This window comes from Anabrus simplex, chromosome 1, assembly GCF_040414725.1.
Source record: "Anabrus simplex isolate iqAnaSimp1 chromosome 1, ASM4041472v1, whole genome shotgun sequence".
Taxonomy (NCBI): Eukaryota; Metazoa; Arthropoda; class Insecta; order Orthoptera; family Tettigoniidae; genus Anabrus; species Anabrus simplex.
In genome coordinates this window covers 1781092466-1781110865 of record NC_090265.1, presented here as the reverse complement: position 1 = coordinate 1781110865, position 18400 = coordinate 1781092466, and the positions used below count along the sequence as shown (strand labels likewise).

Here is an 18400-nt window from a genome sequence, read left to right as displayed (position 1 = left end):
TGTTACCAACATGAGAGTGGATCCTCTACCGTGCGGTTAGGGTCACGCAGCTATCAGCTTGCATTCGGGAGACGAATCCCACTGTCTGCAGCCCTGAAGAAGGTTTTCCGTGCTTTCCCATTTTACGCCAGGAAAATGCTGCGGCTGTACCTTCAACTATTCCTTTCCTATCTCATTGTCACCATAAGACGTATCTGTGTCGGTGCGAAGTAAATCAAACAAGATCCTCTTTAGTTAGTCGTCTGTGTGCTGCAAAGTAAGAAACAATACACAAGATCTATATCTGGATATTTTATGTCTTTTGCCGGAGTCTATCTGTAGTAGGTGATCTGAGACTTGACGAAAACGACAATAGTATCTTCTCAATGCCCATGCAGCACTAATTGCAGTGTTTCTCACCTAACAAGGGGCTTCTGTTTTCCTTGTGAGTTTCACAAATAGGAAAGGCCCTCTCAGTTTTAATTACTGCGTTGCTAGTTGCTTTACGTCGCACCGACACAGATAGGTCGTATGGCGACGATGGGATAGGAGGGGCCTAGGAGTTGGAAGTGGCCGTGGCCTTAATTAAGGTACAGCCCGAGCATTTGCCTGATGTGAAAATGGGAAAGCGCGGAAAACCATCTTCAGGGCTGCCGACAGTGGGATTAGAACTCACTATCTCCCGGATGCAAGCACACAGCCGCGTGCCTCTGACCGCACGGCCAACTCGCCCGGTAGTTACTGCGTTCATCGGGTGTAAGTTCCTTACGGGGACCATTGTAAGTACATACCGGTGGGTGTTATTATAACGAAAGATCTTCATTGGGGTAATCACATATATGGAATTGTAAATAAAGGGTACATATCTCTCCACATGATTATGAGGGTATTTAGGGGTTGCAGTAAAGATGTAAAGGGGAGGGCATATAAGTCTCTGGTAAGACCCCAGCTATAGTAGGCCTATAGTTCCAGTGTATGAGACCCTCACCAGGATTTCTTGATTCAAGAACTGGAGAAAATCCAAAAGAAAAGCAGAAAGAAGAAAAAGCAAGGAAAAGCAAAGAAGAGAAAAGCTCGATTTTTCCTGCGTGATTTCGGACAAAATAGTAGCGTTACGAAAATGTTTGGGGCTGTGGAGATTTGTGAGAAAGGAGACGAGCTACTCGACTAAGTGGTATGTTCCGGGCTGTCAGTGCCCGTCTCCATGGCCTTTGGTCACAGGCATCCCGGGTACGACTCTTGGCAGGGTCGGGAATTTTAACCATCATTGGTTAATTCCGCTGGTACGGGGGCTGGGTATATGTATTGTCTTCATCATCATTTCATCATCATCATCATCATCACCACGAAGCGCAGGTCGCCTACGGGTGTCAAATCAAAGAACTGCACCTGCGAACCGAACATGTCCTCGGACTCTCCCGGCACTAAAAGGCATACGACATTTCATTTCAATTCAGTGGAGAGATGGCGTGGGACGACATTAGTAGACGGATAAGTTTGAATGGTGTTTTTAAAATAGAAAAGATTATAATGTGAAGATAAAGTTGGAATTCAAGAGGACAAATTGGGGCAATATTTGTTTGTAGGAAGGTGAGTTAGGGATTGGAATATATTTTTTATTTATTTTTTGCTCGGGGCTTTACGTCGCACCGACACAGATAGGTCTTATGGCGACGATGGGATGGGAAAGGCCTAAGAGTTGGAAGGAAGCGGCCGTGGCCTTAATTAAGGTACAGCCCCAGCATTTGCCTGGTGTGAAAATAGGAAACCACGGAAAACCATCTTCAGGGCTGCCGATAGTGGGATTCGAACCTACTATCTACCGGATGCAAGCTCACAGCCGCGCGCCCCTACGCGCACGGCCAACTCGCCCGGTTGGGGTTGGAATAATTTAACAAGGGAGATGTTCAATAAATTTCTGAATTCTTTGCAATTATTAAGAAAAGGCTAGGAAAACAACAGATAATGAATCTGCCACCAGGCCAACTGCCGTAAATGCAGATCAGTAGTGGCTGATGACATTCCATCAGCCATATAAGAACCTATAATTGAAGAACATGTTGCACTCAAGGACATGATTGTACTCGTTAGCGAATGAATGTCTGTCATATGATGAATATTCACTATTTTATTGTGATGTGATAAAGCAAAAGTATTGTGGAACATAATTTAATAGGTACTTTTCTTTTTCAAGAATTTTACGCTGATTTGCCGCCATTCATTAGCCGAGTGTTTTCACTGTCTGTCACCAGGGAAGTACTGCCATAGTGTGCTGTCCTCTGCCGGCTCCGCGTTCAACTTGTAGATCCTCGACGCTGCGCCGACGCAGTGCGGACTAAAGTTTCCTCTGGAAACAAAAAGAAGAAATACGTGTTACAAGGATGAAATTAAATCTCACCTGTCACTACGTCATCTATCTGACCGCCACGGATTCGAGTTTTGTGCAATAAATTAAGTGGTTATTATGATGACTGATCACTTCATATTCTTACAGCGTAATCGACTAAATTATTGACCTAATCAAGCGATCATCCATGTACCTACCGATATTAGCGGTGCAGCTGTTCTGTCCAGGGGCGTACACAGAAGGAGGTATTGGGGGGAGGAATCCGCCCCCCCTCCCCACACACACACACACATACACAGTAATTTTGAAGTTTAGAACTAGTGATTAACCATGTAAATGAAGATTTTAGGTACGATAGCTCATTGTTTTTGCTTTTAATTTGAACTACACATTTGCCAAAAATGTGCTAATGTTTCCATTCATAAATATTGCAGCGAGATTGACTGGCATTTCACCTTCAGTCTGTGTTATATTTTGTAGTTGTTAAGACATCGCAGTTCACTGGTAATTTCAATACGACCGGGCGAGTTGGCCGTGCGCGTAGAGGCGCGCGGCTGTGAGCTTGCATCCGGGAGATAGTAGGTTCGAATCCCACTATCGGCAGCCCTGAATATGGTTTTCCGTGGTTTCCCATTTTCACACCAGGCAAATGCTGGGGCTGTACCTTAATTAAGGCCACGGCCGCTTCCTTCCAACTCCTAGGCCTTTCCTATCCCATCGTCGCCATAAGACCTGTCTGTGTCGGTGCGACGTAAAGCCCCTAGCATCCATAATTTCAATACGCCATTAGCAAAAGGTGCGATCTTTTGATTTTAAAAGAGGTTTTTTTTTTACCCTTATCTTTACCGCCACAGTTGAGTGAGATGAAGTCAAATACAGTAGAGACAATACGCGACACTTACGGATTTAGCCTTGTTGTGGCGCTCCTAGTGACTTGAGCTGAAAAGTCGCGCTAAATTCAAATATCAATAGAAATGCATATACGAAAATGGATAAATAAATTACGTCTAGAAAGAAGGTATTATTGAGGAATGAAGAATTATTTAAAAGGTTATTATTTAAAGACTGAAATTAGACATATAAACAAGATGTAAAAATGACTGCTGTGAAATGGGTTGATCTTTTATTGATGCATTACTTTTTTTGCTTTAGCATTCCTGCCTGAACTTTTACGGTTAGATTAGTCTTTCTTCTCATTTAAAAAAAACATTGTATCATCACATTAAGACACTTGTCAATAAAAACATCGGTACATTCCTTACACATATGATGCATTCAAAAGCTAGACAATTTTCCTCTTAACATAAAGCCTACTAACAGAAAGAAAATCTATAAAACCCCGGCTTTAATCTGAGAAGAGGGATGAAAGAAAGAAAAGTATGAAAATGTTGTCGATAGTGATGCTTTGAGGAATATTTACGTACAATTAGAGTAAAAATGTGACATACGCTTGGCTGTATAGTCGAGGATTTTTAAAGTCGCTGGCCTGGAAATGATCTGAACACATCTTATAATTTTTATATAAGCGTAACGTCCCTTCTTTCTTGCACACCTTATCCAAATCACTTCTGTGTCATTTCAAAACCCACACATCACACCTGCACTATAAAATAAAATATGCGTATTATATTTTAAGCCAGTTAAAATATGGGTCGAGCAGGTCAGAAGTTTATGAAGTACCATAAAAATCTCTTTGTCACTGGAAGAATATATATGCAAACAAAATATTAATTACATTTTCTTGTCACAACGGTAGTGAAAGAAAGACCGCGCATTCTTCTCTACTTCATAGTTACTGCAGCCAAACACAGCACATACCTTTCCCCTCATGTTGAGAGGAGATATCAAGGAATGACACACGCTACTATTTAATTATGTCAACTCACTGAAAACGCATAAATAACACCGAAGACTTCACACACAAATACACGTGCTCTTATGACAGAATCAGTAGTTATTAGGTCTACCCGCTAGAGAGAGCTCTTATAGCTGTCCCTCGATATCTCCCTAAGTGTCGCGTATCGTCTCTACTGTATTTGATGAAGTATGGACCTGTGGAGAAAGGTTAGCCTACAGTTAAGGCGGAAATTGACTGAGCACAGGGCTTTGTGAACAATGGATGCCACGAACTGGTAATATGTGATGTGACGAATTCAGAACTTCAGACGGAGTCAGACACCAGACACTACGCCTTGTGAAGTAAACTAGTGATGTCAGTTTATGCGGAAAAACATAGTTATTGCCGATGTGATGTGTCTTAATTAAATAATCGTGTTATTTGAACATTTTAATTTTGTGTTTCTAATTTCACACTATGCACCCAAGATTTTAATTTTAATCCCCTCCCGAAAATAATTTCTGCGTACGCCCCTGGTTCTGTCATTCAGTTCCGAAGATAGAGGGTTCGATCCCGGCTGATTGGTGGTGATTGTTGTTTCAATGGGTCAAGCGGGAAAGCGGTCAATGGCATGAAAGTGTGTTTAAATGCGGCAACCTTTAGCCTCCAACACAATAAAGAATCCCTGCAGGACGAATTTACGATGTCCTGAAGTCTGTTAAGAACTTTAGAAGTTAGCGGACGGCAAACAAGTATATTTTTTATTATTACTACATTATTATTATTATTATTATTATTATTATTATTATTATTATTATTATTATATGTTCAATCCTCAGCCCTAAGGATGGTTTGATCGTCAACAGCTCGGCCATTAGCTGTCATAGATGGCCTAGGCATCACTGGAGAGGAGTATTAGGGAAATCAGGAGAGAAATAGTTTCCCGTTACTTTCCTCACCCACCCAGAAGTTCCTATTACATATCAGTCTGCCAAGCCCACTGAAATGCATGCATCAGCCGACCCTGTGAGCAACATTTTCACACCATTCATCGCAGGGACTGGCTGCATAAGGAATGACATTACTAGCATCGCTCATACCTCAGTCACTTTCATGTTCTCAAAGCCAAGGATAAGACAGAGACAAGTCAATGAAAGTATACTAGAAGACACAGTGCACTGTAAACACTAGGTCCCTCCAGCAAAGGCATATTATTATTATTATTATTATTATTATTATTATTATTATTATTATTATTATTATTAATTGTAAGTAGTCGAAAACATTACACATGCATGTGAAGGTTTTGTGGACTGTATTAACAGTGACCTTTCTTATCGACTTCCGATTATTAACTCCACATAGTATGCAAATTTTGACCGCATTTAGACATTGCGTGTGATGTTCAAGGTGAATTGCACTGCATTAGTCAATAATCTTCTGATCATTTATTTAAGTATACAGAAATGGTGAAAACATTATCGAATTTTGACGGGATCAGCCTAGTTATGTGTTAAGAAAGGAAGTGAGTACAGTGCAACCTCGATATCTCTATACACCTTGGGAGCTAAATTTATTTCGAGTTATCGAAATTTCGACATATAGAGAATACCGGTTTTGAGTATGTATAGCACATAATTGAATCATATGTCTCTACGGGCTTATACCGTACGCGCACCTTTTAGCGATACATGGACATTCTAGTGCTGAATAGGTCAACCTCGGGTATCTTCGAGATTCGTATGGGAAACCTTTGTAACACAAACTATGAATCGCTTATGCATCGCTGTGTGACATCTGGCGTACACTTTACGTACTAGTACCGTTGTTGTTTACACAGCAAAGCCAAACTATAGAATTCATGCTGGGAACAAGATTCGCATCGAGAAATGTTATATAATGTTATATAAAGTGTGTATGACACAGTTGTTGGCTTATGATAATAAAGGTTTAGAAAATTCATATCGATCGATCATATTATCGATTCAATTCAGATTTCATTTTCATTCAGTTGGCACTATAACCGGAACCGTGAGAGCTCCCTCCTTCCTCCACCCCACCGTATCGCTAAAAGGTGCGCGGACTATACCGAATGCATAATTTTAACAGAATTTAAAATATACAAACAATATTTTATGGCATCACTTTAATTATAACCCTTACTATAGTAACTTTTCAGGAGACAGCATACAGCAGTGAAACAAGAAATATAACTCCGTTAACACCTTTGGAAAAAATCCACTAGTCTTTCCTCCCTTCACGTTGAAACTTCTCGTCAATACCACGCAGCTGAGATTCGTAAATGGAGCTTGTCATCCGCGACTTCGGGGGTTGTCCAATATCAGTCAATACTGATCTGCATTTAGGGCAGTCACCCAGGTGGCAGATTCACTATATGTTGTTTTCCAAGCCTTTTCTTAACCCGCGAGTGGTCGCTAGCCAAAATGTAACGCGAGTGGTCGCGTGTGAGACTTTCTCTCACATTAAAATAAATGTGATATTTTTCACAATTTTGTGGGGCGTAAGCCTGAAATTTACCACTGAAATCAAATGCAAGTTCTACCTTATATATTTTAGATAAAAATGAAATAAAGAAAACGAAATGGCGTATGGCTTTTAGTTCCGGGAGAGTCCGAGGACAAGTTCGGCTCACCAGGTGCAGGTTTTTTTATTTGACTCTCGTAGGCGACCTGCGCATTGTGATGAGGATGAAATTATGCTGAAGACGACACATACACTCAGCCCCGTGCTAGTGAAATGAACCAATTATGGTTAAAATTCCCGACGCTGCCGGGAATCGAACCCGGGACCCCTGTGACCAAAGGCCAGCACGCTAAGCATTTAGCCATGGAGCCGGACATAAATATGAAATGGTTAGCTGTTTATTAAAGACACAAATAGCTACTTAAAATAACATATGCAATGTACATAAACATAACTTCCGTCTTGGAGTTGTAAAAAAATAAAATCTCACACATGCATTATATCTAGTAACATTTACGTAAAAAGCAAGGGTTCTGAACACAACAACATTATAAAAAACAAGAAGTGCTCATAATACAAATACTAACGCGTACAACAGGAGTAAGTTTTCCGCTCCACTTCAACATAACACCAACGCCATTGGTCGCACGATGAGAGAAACTCTCACACAGCGCGCACGGATATACAGAATGTTAGGGGTATACGTGCAGATATTAAGCTAGACGGCAAAGAAAAATACATCTCATAATATAAGCTATGTACTTTTTACCTTGTCCTATTAGTTTGCCCATAACTGAGCCAAATATTTCAGGACCGAATGTGTTTTGAACGGCCGTAGCAGGATATGCCGGTTACGTCATTCTCTCCACGCTTAGTGGAAGTACAGTAGCAGAGTATAGGGCTTGTTGAACCGGTTTCTTATCGCAGGCCAACACATGTTGTTGTGCACTTCCCCTAAAGGCTTGGCAAGTAGAAGAGGATGACTCACGTGCCAGGCCACTTGCTGTACGCGAAAACCGGTCTAGGGTACTCTGTGTGAAATGTACACAGAATCCTTACAGTGACCTCGAAGATCCGTACCAGCACATACGTGCGAATCAAGTATTGTGTAGTTGTGTGCGATTTATAAGACGTCAATGGCATTACTCAGTGATCCAAGCTGACAAAATGAAAGGAAATAGTTAATAAGTAAATGAAAAATGGGCGCAACATTTATGTGCTGTTATTGCGACAGTCTACGATGAATTTCTGACAATAGACAATGCGAGTTGTCTATGCTTATTCATAAACTTTTCAGGACGGTGGACACTGAAAGAAAGGGCTGTAAGTATTCAGTGAAATTGTTATTAATGAGACAGATTTCAAAAACCGTAGTTGCAACCATGCGTGAACATTGCTCGAAGGAAAAATAGCTACTGTGGATTTTTTTTGCTAGTTGCTTTACGTCGCACCGACAGAGGTAGGTCTTATGGCAACGATGGGACAGGAAAGGGCTAGGAGTGGGAAGGAAGCGGCCGTGGCCTTAATTAAGGTACAGTCCGAGCATTTGCCTGGTGTGAAAATGGGAAACCACGGAAACCATCTTCAGGGCCGCCAACAGTGAGGTTCGAACCTGCTATCTCCCGAATACTAGATACTGGCCGCACTTAAGCGACTGCAGCTATCGAGCTCTGTCTACTGTGGAATTGCCGCCGGGCATTTCTAATAGAAGGCTTATTCTTCTTTTTCCTAATCTGTTTAAGCCCCAGGGTTAGTTTTCCCTCGGACTCACCGACGGATCCCACCTCTACGGCCTCAAGGGCAGTGTCCTGGACCGTGAGACATTGGGTCGGGAATACAACTGGGGAGAATGACCAGTACCTCGCCCAGGCGGCCTCACCTTGTATGCTGAACAGGGGACTTGCGGGGCAATGGGGAGATTAGAAGGGATAGACAAGGAAGAGGGAAGGAAGCGGTCGTGGCCTTAAGTTACGTACCATCCCGGCATTTGCCTGGAGAAGTGGGAAACTACGAGAAACCACATTCAGGATGGCTGAGGTTGGAATCGAACCACCTCTACTCATTTGACCTCCTGAGGATTAGTGGACCCCGTTCCAGCCCTCGTACCACTCTTCAAATTTCGTGGCGGAGCTGAGAATGGAATACGGTCCTTCGGGGGGTGGCAGCTAATCACACTAACCACTATACCACAGAGGTGGACAGAAGGCTAATTTCTGGACAGTAAGTGCCGATAGGTAATATAACGGACCCGTTTAATTAAAACTTCCGTGATAATAATGTTACTACTACTAATATCTTTACGTTCCACTAACTAATTTTCACGGTTTTCGGAGGCGCTGAAGTGCCAGAATTTTGTACCGCAGTACTTTTTTAAATGCTAGTAAATCTACAGACACGAGACTGGTGTATTTCAGCACCTTCAAATACCACCGAACTGAGCCGCCATCGAACCTGCCAAGGTGGGATCGGAAGACCAGCGCCCTATCGTCCGAGCTACTTAGACCGGCATTGGAGCTTAGATTAAGTTGATCGTGCGGTTAGGAGCGCGCAGCTGTGAGCTTGTATTCTGGTGATAGTGGGTTCGAACTCCACTGTTGGCAGGCGGGAAGATGGTTTTCCGTAGTTTCCCATTTTCACATCAGGAAAATGCTGGGACTGCACCTTTATCAGACTTCGAACGCTTCCTTCCCACTCGTATCCCTTTTCTCTCCCATCGTCGCCGTAAGACCTATTTGTGACGGTGCGACGTAAAACAATTTGTAAGTACATGCTTCGGTAATTTCGGAGACATGTCTGCAATTATAATATTAATAATAATTCGGACCTGTTAAAAGTTCACTATTTTCTCTAGTGTTTTCTGACAGATTACGAGCTCCGAAATCTGAGTGGGGCGATTAACTTTTATTTTCGTAATAGTTAGTAATAATAGACAAACACAGTTTTTATAATATTGTTAGTGGCTTTTCGACGGATGCAAGCTGACAGCTGCGCGCTCCTAATCGCACGGCTAACTCACCCAGTAATAATAATAAGAAGAAGAAGAAGAAGAAGAAGAAGAAGAAATCTTTAGGTGCCAATGGAGACGCGCGGTGTCGGAATTTTTCCCACAGTATTCTTTAACGTGCCTCTAAATCTACCGATCAGAAGCGGACGTATTTGAGCACCTTCACATACCAGCGGAGTGAGCCAGGATCGAGCCTGCTAAGTTCATGAAACCAGTGCTTGAACCGTCTGAGCCACTCAGCCTGATACGTTTAATAGGCACTGCAAAATCAGCAGTAAGCTACAAGGCTTTCATTTACATTTAAATATATTCTCTTCGGGTGGAAGCACGAAAGGAAGGTACGTTTAATTAATTTGTTTTCATAACATGTCCCTTACTAGTATGAAGTAAAACGTTTGATGTGTTTTGACATTTCAATTCCGATACTACTCACTTGGAAAACCTATCCCATGCATTCTTTCGTTGACGTAATAAACTTTATTTACGTACACGTCAACACGGGATGTTTCTGCATACGGCGAGTTGGACTCCCAAAAGACCATGATATTGAAATCGCACTGTGGGAAATATTCCACGTAACCAGTTCGACAAAAGCACTAGACTTATCAGGGGATGTGGCTGGACGGGTTCCCCGCCCCTACATGAAACCGGTCTGTCTGACCTTGACCTGAATAACAGCTGTCAGAGGTGCGAATTATCGTCCGTAGTAGTACGCCAGTTACTTCGTAGTAGTAGTATTTGAATAATGCCAGTGTATGAATAACACGAATACCATGATATGCTGCTAGCGTATCGTGTGGCAGAACAGAACACGGGTCACCCTTCATGAATCTATCGGGAAAGGCTTCGAGCAATTTATATTTTGTTTCTTATTCACTACGAGTTAAAACAGAGAACACTTTGCGTTTTTAAGGGCCGATGACATTAAGACAGCAGTCATCATCATCATCATCACGTATAAATATTCAATAATTGCTTTATATTCATCATTACTGAAATAGGAACTATAAGTTAACATTTAACTTAGGAAGGTTGCCCAGAGTGTTTTGTTAATTTACAAAAGAAAGTTTAAAATTTCTTTTAGTGTAAGGCAATCTGTATGTTTTTGTTTTCTAAACTGTTGTACTGTAATGTTTAACATAGGTACATTTTTTGTTCACAGGCGTTTTCGTGTACGTTCGTAAATCCGTACTTTTCTATTCGAGATAGTCTTGTTACCGTCCACCTGGAATTACGGAGCCCGTACTGTATGTTAGTTCATTATTTTTCTACAACATTGTATTACTAATGCGACTGTAGTTCCTACGACCTACAGGTATACTGTATTCTACCGACATCATCTTAACACGCAGTAGCGTAATCTGCTGCGATTTACCGAGATCGATAGCTGCAGTCACTAAAGTCTGGCTCTATGGCTAAATGGTTAGCGTGCTGGCCTTTGGTCACAGGGGTCCCGGGTTCGATTCCCGGCAGCGTCGGGAATTTAACCTTAATTGGTTAATATTGCTGGCACGGGAACTGGGTGTATGTGCCATCTTCATCATTATTTCATCCTCATCACGACGCGCAGGTCGTGGATACAGGTGCTTATGTACCACAATATCACCGGTTTTCAGGCCGGCTCCATGGCTAAATGGTTAACGTGCTGGTCCTTGATCACAGGGGTCCCGGGTTCGATACGCAGCAGGGTCGCGAATTTTAACCATCATAGATTAATATTGCCGGCACGGGGGCTGGGTGTGTGTGTTGTCTTCATCATCATTTCATCCTCATTACGACACGCAGGTCGCCTACGGGTGTCAAATCGAAAGACCTGCTTCTGGCGAGCGGAACTTGTCCTCGGACACTCCCGGCACTAAAAGCCATACGACATTTCATTTCAGTGTGGCCAGTATCCATTATTTGTGAGATAGTGTGTTCGAACCCCACCCTCGGCAGCCCAGAAGATGGTTTTCCGTGGTTTCCCATTTTCACACCAGGAAAATGCTGGGGCTGTACCTTAATTAATGCCCCGGCCGCTTCTTTCACTGTCCTATCCCTTTCCAGTCCCATCGTCGCCATAATGCCTATCTGTGTAGGTGCGACGTAAAGCCAATAGCTGCTGCGATTTGTTATTAGCACCATCATAGTAAAATGTAATATAGTTGTGGCGGAATCTTCTTAGATACGTTCGACATGTGTGGATTGTGTATAATTTGATAACTCATCTGTACTCATGAAAGCGACCGTCGGCCTGGCGTTCAGATTAATAGCTACATGTCTCTAACGTGTAACCTTGTTTATGTTTCCTAGATTTGTTGATGTGTATGTTTGATGTTTATACACAATACGAGATTACAGCTGACTCATCCCCACAAGCTTGACCTGGTTCTCGTCTTACGCATAGTAATCTGTAGGTAACTACTGCGACCAATGCTAACTCACGTGACATATATTTCATCTTGTTTCCTCTTAAACCACGCATATTTTACTATTTTCTTCCACGTATTTGAGCTTTTAATGACCTAATGTCCAACTCGTTGGCTGAACGGTCAGCGTACTGGCCTTCGGTTCAGAGGGTCCCGGGTTCGATTCCCGGCCTGGTCGGGGATTTTAACCTTAATTGGTTAATTCCAATGGCACGGGGGCTGGGTGTATGTGTTGTCTTCATCATCATTTCATCCTCATCACGACGCGCAGGTCACCTACGGGTGTCTAATAGAAAGACCTGCACCTGGCGAGCCGAACCCGTCCTGGGATATCCCGGCACTAAAAGCCATACGACATTTCATTTCATGACCTAATAATAATAATAATATTAATAATAATAATAATAATGTTAAGTGCTTTACATCCCACTAACTACTTCTACACCGAGCTCGATAGCTGCAGTCGCTTAAGTTCGGCCAGTATCCAGTAATCGGGAGATAGTGGATTCGAGCACCACTGTCAGCAGCCCTGAAGATGGTTTTCGAGGTTTCCCATTTTCACACCAGGCAAATGCCGGAGCTGTACCTTAATTAAGGCCACGGCCGCTTCCTTCCACTTTCTAGGCCTTTCCTCTTCCATCGTCGCCATAAGATCTATCTGTGTCGGTGCGACGTAAAGCAAAATAGCAAAAACAAACTACTTCTACGGTTTTCTGAGGCGCTGAGGTGCCCGAATTTAGTCCCGCACGAGTTCTTTTTATGTACCAGCAAATCTGCCGACACGAGGCTGACGTACAGTATTTGAGCACTTTCAAATACCACCGGACTGGGCAGGTTCGAACTTGTGAAGTTGGAGCCAAAAGGCCTGCACCTCAACCGTCTGAGCCACTCAGCCCGGAAGGAGGCACGAAATGTAGGTACGTTTAATTTATTTAGTTGTATAACATGTCCATTATTCCTTCGAAAATAAGCGTTCGATGTGTTTCGATAATTCAATTCCGATGCTACTCATTTGGGCATCCCATGACTGCTTTCGTTGGCGTAAGGAACTGTCATCTTTCTTCTACCTTTACGCAATGCACAACGGGGATCGTACCGTATTTCACGTCCCGGCGCGCCTATCCCAACCAATAATTATATCACACGCTCGTACAGGTCCCGCACCGATACAGGTTTTCAGGTCATTTCCATACTCACTAGACCACGGGGCTGATGACCACAGATGTTCCAATCCCCTAAAGGACATAACAGTAAATGAACCAGTATTAACGCTGAGAATTCGTTACATCTTCAGGGTCCGAAACCGATGACCAGGGTTGTCTGAAGCCCTTAAGACGGAAACTAAATACTGACAACAACGAAACCAGTCTGGTGAGAATGTAACGTAATATGGCATACACTACTGTAGTAGCCACCTTCAGCTGTTATCGTAGCTCAGTTGCTCTTAAACATAAAACCAGTTTGACAAGTATGTTACGTAACATCTCGTGCATTGCATAGATAGCGTTCTACTGTTACGGTAGTACATGTGCACGTAAACATAAACAGAAACCAGTTTGGCACGAATGGCGCGTGACTCGCCTGTTCTCAAAGGGAAGCTATTCATTCACAAGAACAAGGCATACTACCTATTCTGAAAACATCGTATCTCTTTGCTCTCGAAAATAACTTCCGAGGATTACTAAAAGTTTGATATATAGTAGTTCGTCACATCGTTCTCTATTGCTAGAAGAAATATCTGCAGGTATACACCTAACACCCTGTATAGGAACCTTTGTTCTGACTAGGGGAGGGGGTGCTTACCCTTCAAATGTGAATCGCTCTACTTACGACAGTTATAAACTCAGCTAGAAGAGCGAACAGCCACCTCCCTTTCATCACTGTCAAGTAATATCACAATAAAAAATAATGTGAGAGAAAAATCTCATATAGCGACCACTCGCGGATTAAATGATGCAAAGAAATTGGAAATTTATTGAACATCTCCCTTGGTAAGTTATTCCAATCCCTAACTCCCCTTCCTATAAATGAATATTTGCCCCAATTTGTCCTCTTGAACTCCCACTTTATCTTCATATTGTGATCTTTCCTACTTCTGAAGATGCCACTCAAACTTATTCGTCTACTAATGCCATTCTACGCCTACGTAACCGGTAATTAATTCACCCCCGAGAAACAGCGAGGCTTCGCCGATTTTCCGATCACTAGAAGTTTTAGTTTTTCGGTTCCCGCCGTATTAGCTCCCAGCATCACTGTAACTTTTTTTTTACTTGTTCCTCACAAACCACAAATGCCGTATTGCACAGTTAATGTTGCACAAAATTCGAGTTACAGAGTATTTTTTGCTTCAAGGGAGAAAATGTTTGCTTCGAGAAATCGAGAAATTTCTGTAACCCAATTTCGAGTAATAATAATAATAATAATAATCGTATGGCCTCAGCTACCGTTTGCAGACATTTCGAATTGACGCCATCTGGCTGTCTGCTCGTCAATTTCGACGTTCCGGTTTACTCTAGGTCCGCTAGATGGCAGACAGAGTAAACCGGATCTCCCTTGGGCGTCTATGGCTGAGATTTAATTAATTTTGTCGGGTAAATACCAAATGTATCACCAGAGATCTTTTACATGCCGACATCGTACGACATGGAGTGTCGAATGGACTTTTTTCCGCCCTTCAAAAATCCCACTACCTCTGCCGGGTTTGAACCCGCTATCTTGGGATCCGGAGGCCGACACTCTACCACGGATCCACAGAGGCAGCTACCCAATTTCGAGTAATAGATAGATAAATACACGTGAAGAATACGACAAACTGCCGTGAATTTTAAGGTACTTCGAGATACTGAAAATTCGAGTAATGGAGGTTCGAGATATCGAGGTTCGACTGTAATTTGTTTCTCATCGTCTGTGCTTATGTCTGAAAAGAATAACAAGGAAGGATTAACCTAACGGTGGAATTCGAATTGAGAAGATGGTTGCTTTGAAATACAGGAGATCTCGATAGACGTAAGTACTAAGGAACCGATGTAGCATAATAATTTGGCAGAATTCACCTTCACCTTGTGAAAGCGGTGGACGACATTTCATGTAGCGCCTGTTGAAGTTGGTTCCCTCGATTGAAGTTTCACACCTTTGACCGCCATTGTAGTGAATCATGGCGTAGTCGTCACAGTCAGTCGTTCCGTCACCATTGCAGTCCTGAAAAGCACACACTTCATTAATTAATGAATTGGCGTATGACCTCCGGAGAGGCCTGGTGCAGGTCTTTTTCTAGCAGACAGCCTATTAGGCGACCTGCATGTCTGTGAAGATGAGGGCCCTACCTAGGATGATTTCTAATGTTGAATGCGCTACACATACCCAGACCCCGACCCATTGGAATTAACCAATTAAGGTTAAAATCCCCGACCCGGCCGAGAATCCAACCTGGGACCCTCTGAAGCGAAGGCCAGTATGTTGACCATTCAGCCAACGAGTCGGACACTTCATTAATACGTCCTGCACATCGAAATCGCTATAGGAAGCAGATACAAGGATAAAAATACATTTACACAACCGTTATTTAATTACCACTGTCGTTTCTCGTTAATGTGCCATGCAGTGGCAGAATTTTTGTAGTTTACAACACGTTTATCGTCTGTAAACGTGATGCTAGATTGGTACCACTTGAAGCGGAACTTCATGTTTCAGTTGGTATTGCCGTGTCGGTTTCATGGAGTAAACGAATACATGGACCTGCCTTAGAAGTGAAGTAATGTCCAATGATAGTGGAGTACATACATGATTAATGACCGACAGATGAAATGAAATGATTGTGTAGAGTGTTGCTGGAATGAAAGATGACAGGGAAAACCGGAGTACCCGGATGAAAACCTGTCGCACCTCCGCTTTGTGCAGCACAAATTTCACATGGAGTGACCGGGATTTGAACCAAGGAACTGAGCGGTGGGAGGCCGACGCGCTGTCGCCTGAGGCAAGGTAGCTTCGGTCCATGAAAGAAATTAATGCTAATTTATATTTTGGAATTGGGAAGAAATTGATGAGTTCTTTTGTATGGAGTGTGCTATTCTATAACTCTGAATCTTGGGCAATCACAGACCACTATTGGAAACGACTAAAAGCGTTTAAGGTGTGGGTTTGGAGACGAATGCTACAGATTAAATGGATTGAAAAGAGAACATACAATATCAAGAAATTCAAGGGGAGAGAGAACTGATGTTGACGATACAGAGAAGAAGAGCTAAATTCTCTGGCCACATCTTGCGACAAAATACTTTCTTACCAATCTGCTGGGAGAAAAATCACAGGCAAGAAATGTCGAGGACGACCGAGAAAAAATACCTTCAACACTTGTCGCAGTCTTCATTATTGTTCCTATGGCTCTAGCAATCATCAACTTGAACATACAGTAATATGCAGCGGGATACTTTATTACTTGAAACAGGCTTAATTTCAACCGATTAACTATTAACCTAACAAAAAAGAAACTACGTCATTTTCCGAAAATCTTTATACGCATTAAATTTGGATATAAATATGTTTTTCTTCAATCATAGAGTAATGAGAGTGCAGAATATTACATTTTTAGGACTGATTAGAAATGAAAATCTATGTTGGCGTAATCAGGTTGAGACTATCTGTAATAAAATTATCCCTGTAGATTGAGATAAATTCTCTCGTAGGTTGTTGGGCGGTATGGAAAGCCACATCTTATATATGGTACATGTCTGGGTGTGCTGTAATACAAAGAGCACTAGGAAAGTTTTGCTATACGCAAAAACGGTTGGCTGGACACCCCTGTTATGGTGAGGGATGAACATAGGGATGAAAACCAGTCTAGAAGACAGCAAGGCGCGACCTTCACACCAGTTGTTACCAAGCAGTGGGATTGAAAGCAACTTAAGATGTCAATGTGGTCTAAAGGTGAATATCGCGCAATTACCCGTTACAATTTTGCTCGTGGATTAATTGTTGACCAGTGCCTGGAGGAAATGACTCCTGTGCTGGGGAAATACTGTCCACATCGGAAAACAATTTCTCGCTGGTACAAAGAGTTCTGGAGGGGAAATTTTGGGGTCGAAGACGATCCTCGTTTTGGGCAACCGTGTGAATAAGTGACTGAGGAAAACATTGAAGCTGTGAGAAAAATGTTGCAGCAAGAGAGGCGGTTGACATATCGGCAGATAGAAGAGACCGTCTACATCCCTGCACCAGCTATTCATTCAGTTCTACACGACTATCTCCATGTTAGAAAGGTTTGTTCCCTTTTGGGTGCCCCATTCACTTTCAGAGGAACAAAGGGCACATCGAGTGAAATGGTGCCGAAAAATGCTAAAACAGTTTGAAAATGGGACTTCGCTTAACGTCAATAGCATCGTTAGAGGGGACGAAACTTGGTTTTGTTATTACGATGTCCCAACAAAATCCCAGAACAAGGTGTGGCTGTTTGAAGATGAGGGTACTCCTGTGACTGTGCGAAAGTCGAGGTCAGTGAAGAAAAGGATGATTGCAGTATTCTTCACTAAACGGGGCATCCTGACTCGGGTTGTGCTAGAAACACAAAGGACAGTTACTGCAAAGTGGTACAGTGAGACTTGCAGCAAATCGTGCTAATGTTACAATGGATTTTCTTGCCAGATCGGGGTTGACTGTGCTTGATCACCCTCCATACAGTCCTGATCTTGTCACATGTGTCTTCGCACTCTTCCCAGAAGTGAAGATGAAGCTGAAAAGGCGGCGTTTTGCATCTGATGAGGAGCATCTGACAGCATGGGATGATCAAGAGTGTGAAAACGTAACCGAAGAAAAGCGGCAGAGTTGGTTCAGTGACTGGTTTCGACGTGTGGAGAAGTGTATTGAGTGTGGTGGAAATAATTTTGAAAAAGTCTAAAGCGTTCACTTACATTGCAAAACTTTCCTAGTGCCCTTTGTAAAGGACCATTTGGGAAGGTAGAAGTTCTTAGGAGGAGCACACTAAAAATGATTCTCAAATGACCCTTTCTGAAACCGACTAAAGATTTGTATAAGAATTATAATATATTATCACTTCCAAATCTCCACATAAATGCTTCTATAATTATGATCTATAAACTTCAAAATAGATTAGTCCCCTCAAACACGTCATAATTATGAAACAAGAATTATTTATAACATTCAGTATTGTCAGATTCATTCCACTATTTATAGTCAAAATTCCCTATGGTATTTTTCTACTACTATGTATAATTCACTTCCAAAAAAGATAAACAATTCACCAACTTAATCTATTTTTAATGTAACTAAATTCATAAAGTAATATTGTAATTGTATTCGTGAAGCTTTGTCCTATCTAACTTATCTAT

The 18400-nt window shown here is 42.2% G+C and overlaps 1 protein-coding gene across 1 annotated transcript in view; it reads right to left on the bottom strand.

Annotated features, from left to right (window-relative positions):
* Nucleotides 1-2072: 2072 nt before the first annotated feature.
* Nucleotides 2073-18400, bottom strand: part of LOC136883245 (lysozyme 2) — a 73269-nt gene continuing 56941 nt past the window's right edge. Inside the window, exons 4-5 of the mRNA XM_068229764.1 lie at nucleotides 15119-15257; nucleotides 2073-2326 (exon numbers count right to left, since the gene is read on the bottom strand). Of these exons, the coding sequence (XP_068085865.1) occupies nucleotides 2274-2326; nucleotides 15119-15257 (192 nt within the window). The 3' untranslated portion in view covers nucleotides 2073-2273. The remainder of the gene's footprint in view (nucleotides 2327-15118; nucleotides 15258-18400) is intronic.